Source organism: Petaurus breviceps, unplaced genomic scaffold, assembly GCF_028583685.1.
Source record: "Petaurus breviceps papuanus isolate PSGF00001 unplaced genomic scaffold, PetGlider_PUasm1.0 188, whole genome shotgun sequence".
NCBI lineage: Eukaryota > Metazoa > Chordata > Mammalia > Diprotodontia > Petauridae > Petaurus > Petaurus breviceps.
In genome coordinates this window covers 13,479,390-13,493,037 of record NW_027185804.1, presented here as the reverse complement: position 1 = coordinate 13,493,037, position 13,648 = coordinate 13,479,390, and the positions used below count along the sequence as shown (strand labels likewise).

General features: G+C 40.9%; 1 protein-coding gene across 1 annotated transcript; it reads left to right on the top strand.

Annotated features, from left to right (window-relative positions):
- Nucleotides 1-4,541: 4,541 nt before the first annotated feature.
- FANCF (FA complementation group F) lies at nt 4,542-12,767 on the top strand. The gene is made up of 2 exons (XM_069091302.1): nt 4,542-5,946; nt 7,865-12,767. The coding sequence occupies exon 1, from the start codon at nt 4,608-4,610 to the stop codon at nt 5,757-5,759; it is 1,152 nt and encodes a 383-aa protein (XP_068947403.1). The 5' UTR covers nt 4,542-4,607; the 3' UTR covers nt 5,760-5,946; nt 7,865-12,767.
- Nucleotides 12,768-13,648: the final 881 nt, after the last annotated feature.

The window sequence follows — 13,648 nt, the reverse complement described above, 5'->3', positions numbered from 1 at the left end:
GAAGGAAGGAAGGAAGGAAGGAAGGAAGGAAGGAAGGAAGGAAGGAAACATATCTACAAAAAGTCTTTCTTTTGCTTTCTCATGCTTTCCCCAAAAGTACCCTACATGTATGCACAGAGAGACAATTCTCATAAGTGTTGTAGAAAAGTGAAAAAAATTAGGCATATGAATCATTAGTTAATTTTTAAAATAATACCATCTATGATATTTTCCCCATTCTTCTGGAAACTTCTTCTCTTTAAGGTATCTTAAAAACTGACTCCCCAGTTTTCCTTAAAATTCTGTATTAGGTTGGCCAGTGTTCCTTCTAGATAACATCCTTCTAAAACACAAAGCCAGAAGTGATTTCAAGCTGTTCATGATTCAAGCAAGATATACTAGACAAAATCAGGTCTTTCATCTTCCATTATTTGTCATACTGTACTGGAATAATACTATCTGTGGGACTAGCAACCAATTAACAATTCTACCACCATCCTCACAATATGATGCTTGTGTAGGAAGAAGAGTTCCACAGTAAGCCTGATGGAACAAAGAGCCCCTGTTATCTATACTCAACCATTCACTTTTCCTCTTCAAGACACATTGAAGAGTCTTTTCACTGTCTAACCTTGAGATTATGCTGCTGTGCCCAAAGAGTTAGGTTTCTGATTCTCATACTTGTAAGTTGGAGTCAGGGAGGGGGAAAAGGGGGTTGCTTTTGTTTATTTTTTAAGTCTTAAAAAACACCTAAAGGGTAAGAAAGAAGGCACTCGATGTATTCAGTCATCCACTCAAACAATAAACATTTATTAAGTACCTGAGTAGTTCTGAGTACTATGGGTCTGGGGGAAGCTAGGTGGCCCAATGAATAGAGCATGGCCCTGTAGTCAGGAGAACCTGAGTTCAAATTTGATCTCAGACACTTAACTAGCTGTGTGACCTTGGGAAAGCCCCTTAACCCTAATTTCCCTGCCTTCCCTGCTCCAAAAAAAAAATAAATGAAGAGGTATGTGTCTGGCACTGTGCTGAGCACTGGGGGTACAAAGAAGGGCAAAAAAAAAATCAATTGCTTCTCTCAAGGCAATCAAAGTCTAATAGACAATATGAATCAGATATGTGAGATAAAGTATTCTTATGTAGAAAGCGAACACTTAATATAGCTAATTCACACATACACATTTGACAAAAACAAACTTATAACAGGATTTTGAAACAACTTATAGTTGCTGCTACAATCTGCATGGAGATAATACTCTATGCTCATCAGAACCCAAAGCAGTCTGCAGGATTGCTAATTAAGCATTTTAACATTTACTTTGTCATTTATACTGTCCCAACCACTCCCAAGATATGTTTCTTGATTAAAATGATCAGATTTTGGGTCAATCCTCTTATTGTTGGCTGCCCTCTCAAATATAAAAACTTTCCTGTTTCTAGCCTACCTTTGTGATTGCCATGATTTACTATACCATTCACTGGACTTCTCAACTAATTTTCAAGGCCACCTTCAAGTCTGTACACATATAGTGACCACATCTTGGGTCACCTACTCAGGAAAGAAAATATAAAGCAAACAGCATAGCCAAGACCTCAGTTGTAAGCTTGCCTATGGGTCTTTGTGTGAGGAGGAGATGCCCCCCCGCCAAGTTTAGAGATCTAATATACTACTTGCCACACAGCAGAATCAAAACCAAAGATTAAGTGGAAAATTGTTCTTTCAACAAATCTAAAATGCTGCTTTCCTCTTCCCCAACAACCTTTTCCTGCCATCCCCTCTACTGCTCTCACAGAGCTGGGAATGACCTAGGAAACACTTAGGATTTACCTTATTATCCAAGGTACTTTCAGCACTAGGACAGCACCTGATAAGAAGTAGGCCCCAAGTTACCAGAACCAGGAATGGTAACACTGAGCATGCTCCATGGAGGAAGGAGGAATGGATCTTCCTGGCTATGACTGTCACCACTATCTCTCCAATATCACCTCACTTCACATACAAAAAGACACCTACAGTATCCTCTCATCATAGTCACCCACCATCTTCGGAATAGATGATGATAGCATTTAACTTCTCAAAATAAGTATTGGCATTTTAGTTACTTCCTAGTGCCTTTAAATATTCTTCCTCAAATTACAATCACTTGTTTACCAAAAAACATTAGAAGGTGGGAAGAAATCCTTTCCCAAAGAAAGTCCAATACTTGATTCTCTTTTCTTATCTCAGCCTTACTGAGATTCCTAACAGAATCTCCCCACATAGGACCACTCTTACCTCTTTTATTTTTCCCAGGAATGATTCAGTCTCTTCAAATTCTGTTAAAGTACCCTTTTGATAGTCCCACTTGCTTGGAGAACTGAATATCTGTTGGTTTAGTGTCCTTCTAGATTGATGAATCTGTGTAGGAAAAGGTTTGTACCCATCCCTTTCTTCTGTAAAATTTCCCCTTTACCCTTTTTGCAGTAAAGGGAATAGTGCTAAAGATCACCAGAAAGATTTCTTCAGACCTCCTTTCTTGTTGAAGTATTTCCATTCAACGTTGAAGCCTGAATTTAAAAGTTATGTACACCCTGGTTTCCTTCTTGCCTCTACATATAAAGTCTCTTGATTCCCCCTTCAGTAAGATAAAAAGAACCTTTACTGACTTCCTCACCCTCTAACACCTCTTAGCTACTTAAAGCCCTTCAATCTGGCAATCAAACAATCAAGAAGCATTTATTAAATGAGTACTGTTTTTAGTGCTGGGGACACAAATGCAAAAAATGAAACAATCCCTACTTTGAAGGATCTTAGAGAATTCTAGATTCAAATTCCTGTGTGTTGGTGAAGTTATAGGAGTGATCTCTGCCTAGATTTGTTCAGGGACAGGGCTAGCTTTTTCTTTAAGGTAATGTGATAATGCCTGAACCTTTGACCTATGTGCTTCTGGAAACGTGGGCCAATTGTGTTAATATGTTTTGCTTGACTATACACACATAATTGTTAAAATGGAAGATGTCCATGCAGGGTGCTAATAGGTGGAATGAGTTATATGGTAGTATAGATATATAAAAAATAAAAAGTCATCAGTAAAATATTTTTCTAAATTCATATAAGAAAAAAGTACTAACTTTGTTACTACTTTGTTTTTGTTACTATTTTGTCAAATTTCAGACAAAAATTTTTTTAACTGCACATAACACAAAATCACATTCTCATACAATCCTCTTGTTCTTTTCTGTATCTTGAAATATGTTTGTTGACTATTTTTTTATAATAAAAGCAAAAAAAAATTATTTTTGAAACAAAAGATAGCTAGTGACTACACCCTAGAAAACTGAACTCTCTGGCTCACTTCTAGTGTGTCTTGGTTCATTTTCTTCTGTTTATCCATAGAATCCCTGGGAAACATTGTGTGAGACAAAGACCTATCATAAGAACTCTTTTGAAATGGCAGGAACTCTTTCAATATATAATAGCTTCCCTCTCCCTAGAAACCTTTAGACAGGGATAGCTAAGTGGCACCGTGAATTGAGCACCGGCCCTGGAGCCAGGACCAGAGTTCAAATCCAGACTCAGACACTTAACACAAAAATTAGCCGTGTGACCTTGGGCAAGTCAATGCCAATTGCCCCTCCAAAAAGCAAAAAAAAAAAAAAAAAAAAAAAAAAAAAAAAAAAAGAAACTTTTAGGTAAAGAATACTGAACTACTTAGTGGGTCAAAAAAATATTGCTTCCCAACTTTTTAATAAAGACTTTAAAATAAAACTTTCCTCTGTAAGACTGTGAGTTATACAATTGCAAGCAGATGATCTAGTTCAATCTACTGGAATACTTTCCCCAGAACTCCTGCACCAAAGAAATCAGAGGTCCAGGTTCTATTCCTTTCCTTTCCCAATGTATACTTTGTCTTCTTTGATAGTTTCTTCCCTCAAGGAGCTTGCAATCTGTTTCATGTTTTCCTTTGTACCCACTAAATCTAAAAAAGAAGTTAGTCCATAAACACTTATTAAGGTCCTACTATGCGCCCCGTGCTGACCCTGGACATTTAAAAGCTTCTCTGCTTGGTGTCTGCACTTCCCAACTTTTCTCCCATACAAAAATGTGTTTTCATATGTGTTTGTACTACACATCTAAACATGCACACACGCACATGTGTACACACGGTCATACACCTATGCTCATGCTGCATGCGGACATGCATGTGCATGTTTATATTCACATATTCATATATAATCTGAATGTGCAATTATCTTGTGCACATGTGTAGTAACGTTCCCACAGCTTTGTATTTCAGTTCAGTCCGTGCACGTCTTTAGTACAGACATTTGCAATGTGAAACTAAATATCAAGTCACGTTAATTTGATGGCCGAATAAATCTAGAGTGGTAATGGCCCCACCTGAGCGCCAATAGGGTAGCGTTTTTTCTCTTCTCTATCTAAGATGAAGACCAAGCTCTTCTGGACATAGGTTCTTCAGAGCATTCAAGAGAAGTTTCTATTTCCCGCCTCTATTTGCCCACAGTAAAGATGGCGTCTGATTGACAGCTGTTTGCTCCAATAGGGGTGGCGCCTTTGCGGACGTGATGGAGGGAGAGGCGAGGCAGAAGGCGGGCGCGGGTTGCGTCACCTCCGGCGCGCCGCGACGATGGAGCGGCTGCTGGAACAGCTGGAGCGCTTCGCCGAGGTGCTAGCGGTGTCCCGCACACACCACGCGGGCAGTTGGGGGCGCGTGGCCGTGCGCCGCTCCCTGCGCTGGGCCCGCTACCTGCATCACGTGCACACGCGCTTCCGCCGCAGCGGCCCAGTGCGGGCGGCGCTAGAGGAGGGACTCCGCGGTTTGCCACTGCGGCCTCGGCCGGACGGCCACGCGGGACCCTGCTCGGCGCCGCGGCCCCTGCGGAGCTTCGAGGGCCTGGAGCGCGGGGACCAGTTGCTGGCGCTGGGGCTGCTGGAGAACGCGGCTCTGCAGGGCCCCGCGCTGCACGAGCTGCTCCGGCACCTGCGGTCGGAGGAGGAAGAGGAGCCCGAGGTCGAGGCCGCCGGCGAGCCGGGGCTGCCAGGCCGCCTGGCCGAGCTGGCCCGCCGCAGGGCCGCCTCCCAGCTGCTGCTGCCGCTGCTGGGCCCCGGCCCGGCCCAGGAGGACCCCGTGCTTCGGAGAACCGAGGCCGAGCTGCTGCTGCTACGGCTCCAAGATGAGGCTGAGGCCGAGCCCGGCGCCGACGCTCTGCTCTTGGACCGCCTCTGGGTGCAGCTGCCCCGCCCCCGTTGGCTGGACGTGGTGGCCGAAGCGCTGCTGCTACAGCCCTCGCCCCGGCCCGACGGGGCCGAAGACGAAGAGCATCCGGGGAGCTCTGCGGACCCGGGGCCCAGTGCCTCCGCTCCTCTGCTGGCCTGGGTGCTGGCGCGGCCAGCCCCTCTGGCCTCCCTCTGCCGCCTCCTGCCTGCCGCCCTCCTCGCCTCCCTGGCCGGCCGCCACCCGGCGCTGGCCACAGCCTTCCTGGACCTGCTCGCGGACTGGGCCGGCCGCCTGCGCTTTGACCTGGTTGGGGGCACCTGGGTTGGGGCCGGCCCCGAGGGACCCACGTGGGAGCACCTCCGGGACTGCTTTCGATGTTTCTGCCGATCACCGGCCCCTCTAAGAAGCCAGGCCCGGACCTTGCTGGACTCCCGCAGGGCCCAGGATGGAGGCTTCGAAGCCGCTGGGCTCAGCGTGTGGACCGATCTGCTGCTGGACATTGGAGGGGATGAGCCCCGGGGAGAGAGGCCCCAGATCCTTGGCCAGGACCCCGAGCCGTAGCCTTGGAGCTTCTGAGGCTGGCACAAGAGCCAACACTGGACATTGGCGCGGCACTGCACGTGGGCAGAAAGGGCCCTAGATCTGGGCAGCCCCTCCAGCCCCAGAGTGACCTTTGGCCCTTCAACTGAGGGGGCTTCTGTTTACAAGAACCAACACCCGACATTGGTCCTGAACATGCACATCCTCGGTATACACAAAGTGCAAAAGTTATCCCCCATTACCTCCCCCCTCCCCAGTCAGAATCCTCGTTTTTCACTCATTCTTAACAGCACTTTAAATTGGGAAAGCCTTTGACTGTTACTATTTAGTCTTTGTTTAAAAAAAAAAATATATATATGCTTGAAATGACTTTAAATGAGCAATGCCTTCTGCAGTTATTTAAATGTTTTTCTTTACTTTATTATTTTTAAAGAACCACTGTGAAGAAAGGATTTAAATTAAACCTGTATCCTTTGGGCAAGCCCTAGAAGTTACTCCCAATTCTGAGTGTGGAGGATGAACTTAGTAAAGAATGTTGTTCACAAAAGATTTTTTGTTTAATTTTTTGTTGATGCTTTTTGTATTAATATCAGTCATTTCTGGAAATGTGTCTTCTCCCTTACCCAGCTGAACACTTTTTTAAACAAGAAAAAGTTAAGCCAAAGCAATTGGTATTACCTGTCCTGATAATATATACAGGCCTCTGTCTTTCATTAGGAAGGAATAAAGATAAACTTTATCACTTTTATCTGTAGATCACGCTTTTTAGAGCTCAATGGACCTTCCAAGCCCCTCATTGAGAAGGAAACAGCCACAGAAAGGTCAAATGACTTGCCCAAAGTTACATAGCAAGTATAATGTTAAGATTCAAGCTCAGGTAGTGAGTAAAGTTAGTGTTCTTTTCACCACGGTGCAGTTCCCATTGAGTTAAGAGGTTTGAGGCGGGATTAGAAATGGAAAGGATGAATTGGGGAGAGAACAGATTCTCTGGTGGTGAGCCATTGGTCTGCAGTGGCTGACATCTGAGGGATTCTGAGGTGGAAGAAGCCTCTACAGCCAGCCATTGTTATGTAGAACTTCATAAATCAGAAACCAATTCTTGGCTGTTGCTTCTCTCTGCACTGCCCTAAGCAATCAGACTATCCAGTTATGTCACATAATTCAGAGGGACAGCCACCTCATATGGCAATGTGCTCATATATCACATAATAAGCAAATGTTTTTGATGATATGTTCACGGCCAACTTTTCTGAGAACATAATTTTGGGAGTTGTGAAAGTCATAATCATCAACATTGTGATCAAGGGAGTTATTTTTCCTCTCCTTTGTCATACAGATGACCTAAACCCAGAAAGATAATGGTCATGGGCCAGCAAACTATAATACAGAGTGTAGGCAAAAAGTCCCAATTTATTTAGTTTGAAAAGCTGAATCAGACTAAATGTCTGATGTAATAAATTACATGCTTGTTACATTTTTAGATTTAGCTTCGACAAATGCTAACGAAGTGTATACAATTTGGCTTTTAACTGTAGACTGCTCAATAGCTTAACTTTATTTTGAGCAAAAATGTGTATCTGCTATTCTTCTTTTGGAATACTGGTTAACCTTTGTGATCCTCAGTCAACATGCCAGCTGAGTCATGAGATTCACTACATAAACTATGCCAGATGACTGAGTCTCTGATTTAAAGATTATATATTTTTATATTCTGACAAATTTTGTCTTCTTCACTAGCAGGCCTCAAAATTTGTAATATATGGTCCCTACCTTTTGCTGCAGAAATTGTAATAAAGAATGACAAAAATGTGTCTTAGAGGACAAATATCCTATCTTTAAAGGGTTTGGATTTTTTTTCTGAACCATAATTTGATTCCAGGCCCGACGCCAAGTCTGTTCTCTTTTCTCCCACATGACTGGGGAGTAGTTCAGGGAAATGTATGAAGACAATCTCAAAGGGATGTTTTGAGACCTCCGTTTTAGATAAAATGGTTAGTGGATAAAAAGATGGCAGCTTTCCCCCTGGTCTGTGATTCTTCTGCAGGTTCTCATTAGTCTGTTTCTTTCTCATGTTTCCTACATGCCAAATCCAATAGTAAGTCAAGTTTGTTCTGCTCTATACATAGGTGACTTTGTGGAAAGATCTCCCAGCCTGAGAGAAGACTTGGGTCCAAGTTCCACAGCTGACTGAAACTCATTGTACCTGAGGGAAATCATCTCTCTGGGCTTCCATCTCATCTGTAAAATGAGCAAAGCTGAACTATCCAATGTCCAGAGTCCTTTCCAGTTCTAACGTTCTCTGACTGCTGTCCAGAAACAGGAATCTTTCCTCAACTGGGAGAGGCAAACCAGGCTTCTTTACCAACTAACCCACCTCTTCTTGTTTCCCATATTTAACCCTGAGTTTTAGAGCTGGAACATTTTTCCCCCTATAGGAGAAATAATAAAATCTGTGTATTTTTAAGACCTTTTTAAGACCCTTCACTCAGGAGTGACTCACCACCCCATTGTTCTGAAGGTTTAAAAACCTTCACTTGTCTCATTCCTGAGCAAAGTACTGCTTATACATGCCCAGTTCTCGAAACATATGCCTCATGCATTGTCTTGGGGGAAACCAGCCAGTCAGAGAACAAGGAACCACTGGCATGGGATGGGTGAACTAGGACGCCCCAATTTGCCTTACCTTGAAAGGTATGATTTTATATTCTTGCCTCTTAGAACTCTTGTGATTTTTTTCTAATTTGGTTCAACTCTCATAATTAATGATCAAACACTATCTTGAGTCTTATACATTGTTTGGGAAGTTATCTTCAGGGTTCTAGTTCTTTAACTGAAAAAATAAAAGGCAATAAAATGATGAGAAAACTTCCAACACAGATCTGCCCTAGTCATGTTCTGTTTTCTACAGAGAATTATGTGCTCTGATAGATACAGAAAGGTAGATATAGTTTCCTACCTCGATAGCTCACTAGTTAGCTACAGCATTTATTAAACTCTCATATACCTTACTGTGCTAGGTGAGGCATACTACCTCATAGTGTGAAGATACCTGGGAAAGGCTAATCTCTCCTAGATCTGTCTGCATTTCATTTATACATCTGTTTAACCATAACCCCGTCTGGTGGCAAGTAAATTTCTTGATTTTTATTTTTGTCTGTCTCCTAAGCTTCTTAGCACAGTGACTTTCACACGGTGCTTGATAAATGCTTGTTGGATCAGAAAGGAGGGAAAAGGATGTCATGTCCTGCAACCACATTTCCTATATTATTTCCACCTCTGATAATGAAGAATGTTGTTAGAATGTAATCTCTCAGGCATGCTGTATTTGAAAATGCATACAGCAACTCGACTCGATTTGGATCAAGCTTTAAGTCAGAGTTCAGCTGTTGTGGTTAACGTACCTCTTTTCATTGGTCTTCCCTTGGTAGCTCTGCCATCAGCTTCTGGAGCTCAGAAACAGCAGACCAGACTAAAACATATGGGCTGCTTACATAGGGAAAGACCTGCCCTCCATGGCAATATGGGAAGCCAGGGTATTCAGAATTTTAAAAATTAATTAATGTAAATTGTCTGGGAAGGAATCATTGATTTCTTCTAGGAGTTAATTGGGCACAATCAATCACTAAGTCTGAACTGTGACAACCAAGTCATTTGTCAGATGATAATTGTCACGGTGGGGGAGAAGTGCCCTCTTAGCTTAGAAAAAAATGGTGTGCCCTAGGGAAATGAGTTTAAATCATCCTAGTACTGATAATTAATGTGTGTACACCTGACTCTGGGAGCTTCATTACTCTTAATATTGAGGCAAAGGTTGAGGGCAAGAAGGAACCAAGGGTTTTGAAGTCTTACTGTAGTTGTTGGTCCTCTAAGTGGTCAGCCATCATTTCTTGAGTCATGTTTTATGCAGCAATGGCAGAAAAGCTCAAAAATACAAGGAGAAAGAATGAATGAGTATACACAGCTTATTTATACACACCTGACACTTTAATTCCTACTGTGGATAAAATGTAATGTGAACTACCTTCTGTGAAATGCATACAGGCTAGAGATGTATTACAGTATTTGGATTTTGGATTTCTTACTTTGACATTTCAAATGAGTTTGTACTAAAAGCATATTTGTTTTTGTTCCTACTCACACCAAAGAAATCCAGGCTTTTATACCATATAACCTTTAAAGAAATACGTTTATATTGCAAAGTAGCATGCAATGCCTTTTAGTAAAGATGACAGTGTTAACAGATTCTAGAATAGAGATGCTTAGTGGCTTTGGAGAATATCCCTGGAAACATTTTGCAAATGGCATATAAATATATAAATCTATTATTTCATTCCTCAATTATTTTTTATTGTTTCATTTGCAATGTACAAATATTTTGCATTATTTTGCATTGCAAACTGTGTGGAAGACAGCTATTCATAAGCATTTTAATCATTCTCCATATAATTAACAAATATTTATGAGGTATTTATTCCAATGCCAGGCCTTCATTTATGAGTGTTAAGACTTCAGAGTCTGCATGGCTTGTATCATGAATGCCTTATGAGTCTCCTGAAAATGACAATCACAGTCTTCACACTGAGCCTGCTTAATCATGCTTAAATCAATAACCAATTTTAAAGTTCAAGTTGAACATAATATTTTCAGTGGGAATGTCTGGCTGAACCTGTGATTTATCAGTGAAATTCTTGGTGTGGACACTGCATCCAGTGATATGGAGAGCCAACTCCCCTGTAATACCTAGTCATTTAGAGACTTGCTGGGGCCACTAAAAGGTTAAGTGATTTATAATGGTGACTCAGCTGGGAGGACTAGGACTTGTCTTCCCGACACTATGGCTGACCATCTATACAATATTCCACATTGCCTTTCAAACAAACCTATTTTGACTGTGTAGGAATGTATGTATGGGTTTGTGTATACATGCATACATATATATAGTCAAAATATATTATTGTTTATAGATAACCTATTATATTACCTTATTGTTTGATACATTATATATTATGATGTATATTACATTGCCTTTTCGATCATTTATTATATAACCTTTTCTATTGTGTAATATATAGTTTATGGATAGATAATGCAAAAGATAAACAATAGGAAAGGACAGGCAATACAGGTTACAAAATGTCAAACATATTTATTTTTCCAGAAGTCGTATCTGGTAATTTTACAAATATTCTAGACATGAGCTGAAAAGTATTTCTGCCTTTTATTTGACCAGTGCAGAAAAATACAGCAGATCATATCCCCATCTCTCCTGTAACTTTCAGAAACATTCTGTAGTTTATATAAACCCCTAACAGTCCCAAGGAAAAAAAAAATGCACTCATTGTTCTCTGTCTGCTTTCTCAGTAATTGCAAAAACATGTGTCAGTGACAGCGCCAGTTTGAGATTGTTGTTGGAAACATAAAATAAATTGCAAGTGACTAACATGAGCAATTTACAGAAGGTACACGGTCTACTTCACTAGTCAGCAGACTTAACTTGCATCTGGAATTACTATAGTAACCGAAATGAAAAGAGCATGCGCCATTTCCTAATTATAAGGGAAAAACACTGGACCCTGTACGTTGTACCAGCAAATTGGTCCCAGTAGTATCATAGCTAGTTCACGGTTATCGTTATGCCTCTAGTTAAGGTATTTGAAAGGTATTGTTTCTATAATCTGGTAAAGGTACTCAATCTCTATAACCTAGAGGCATTCATAGAAATAGTATCAGTGAAAGGACATTTTTGTTGTTTAAGAATATATATGTGTATATGTATATGAGTATGGCATATTCATATATGTATGTAAATGATAATAATATTTATATTTTGCTTTAAGTTTTGTCAAGCACTTTACAAATATTATCTCATTTGAATCTCTCAGTAATGCTTGGAGGTAGGTGCTGTAATTATCCACATTTTGCAAATGAGGAGATTGAGGCAGGCACTGTGTTGCCCAGGGTCAGATTCCTAGGTAAATTTCTGAGGAAGAATTCAAATTCAAGTCTTCCTGATTCCAAGTCCAAAGCTCTATCCACTGTGCCATATAAACAGAGACGGGGAGATTAGTAAATAGACCCTGAGGCCAAGAAAGGTGAAAGATTCACTTATTTTGTACATAGAGGTGTATGTGTGTACATACATGATCAGATATAAATATGTATATGTATACATATATAAATGTGTATGTGTACATACATACGCGCACATCACTGGAATGGTTTTGAAAACTTCCTGTCTGCTTAACAATAAAAGGTTCTATCTTTTAACTTACTACATAGTTCTACTTTGAAGATGATGTTTTGATAGAGCCAGGTTGTTAATTCCCACCCTAAATGGTGATTCACAAAAGCTAGCTCCATGGAGAGCTAAAGGCAGGTCTGAGGATGGAATGCTGATTTTTCTTGTCATAAGGAGCTTTTGGATATTTAACCATATTCATACAGAAGTCAAATTCTCTGGCTATCAAATGAACTATAATCAAGAATGCCATGTCTGTAGACAACATGACCATGATCTTGCATAGTTTTCATTTATTAAAAATGATATGATCATCCTGTGTCCATGCCTTAAAAGGACAGAAGGAATTATTAATTAAAATGAATTTTAATTGCAACACTGTAAATAGGATAGGCTTCTTGAACTTCCATCATTCAATATTCATTGAACAAATATTTATAAAGCCATTCCCATATACTGTACCCTGTAATGGCTATCAGTACTCACTAGAGGCTCAGGGCAGTACCAAGACAGATAAGGTATTACTCCATGTCGTCAAAGGATTTGTAATTCATTTGAGAGATAATAAAGACAAAGAACTATAATGTAAAACCTAAAGTGTAGAAGAGATATCAAGAAAGAGACATGATAGTTAAGAGAAGAGAGAATTGTTGAGAAGGGAATTAAGAGAAGCTGGGATTGTCTGGGTTTTGAAGGAAAATAGGATTCAACAATTGGTGATTGAGAGGAGGGCATTGCTAGAATAGGAGATATTGTGAGCAAAGTATGGAGGTAGGAAAGCACGGTCTGTTTGTGGAATTGTGGTGCTTTATCATAGGAGAATAGGTAAATGAAGTTATTGAAGGTATGTTAGATCCATATTATGTAATCAAGTTGTGTCCTTGAAAACCATAGTAAAGAATTTAATATTAATAATACATAGGTAGTATTGAAAAATTTTGAGCAGGACAATGAGTGACATGTTCTTCCCTGTGTAGCTCCTGGGATTCCACCCCCCAAAACTCCCCCGCACCTTGCATGTGGGACCTTAGAAAATCTGCCAAAAGGTCAAGGTACTTTGGGAGGTCAACTCAAATCCTGCCTTCTATAAGATGCTTTTTCCAGCCCAACCCCCTCTCTCCCCCAAATCTGGCAACTAATTCTTTCTCTTTTCAAATCACCTTCCATCTCTTCTGTGAAGCAGGTGTTCTCTGGCCCCTCATTTAGACACAAACCAGCTATATGAGGGTTGTAGGGATACCTTTAAAGGATTAGGTGTGTCTCTTCTCAGTATGTTTCCCAGAGAAGATTTTAACCCATTTCCTACCAGCGAACTATCTATCCACTACACCAAGCTGCCTTTCAACAAAATAATAAAAAGTTGATTTATAAGTATGATAAATATATAAGAAGAATATAGAGTGCAATGGAATAAGGAGGAAATTCCAATGGTGTTCTCCTAGGAGAGTAACAGGAAGCAGTGTTTGCCAGCTGAGTCAAACCACCACCACCCTGTCCATCTTCTCCCCTCAGACCCTGATAAAGGAAACTCAGGACTCTGCACCCAAAGACTGTTGGGAATAGTATCATCACTCCCTTCCCAACCCGCCCCAGGCTGATTCTATCCTAATCTTCACAGCCATCATTGAAGAAAGAGATCATTGTGAAGAAAGAGTCTACCCTCCAAAAAGGG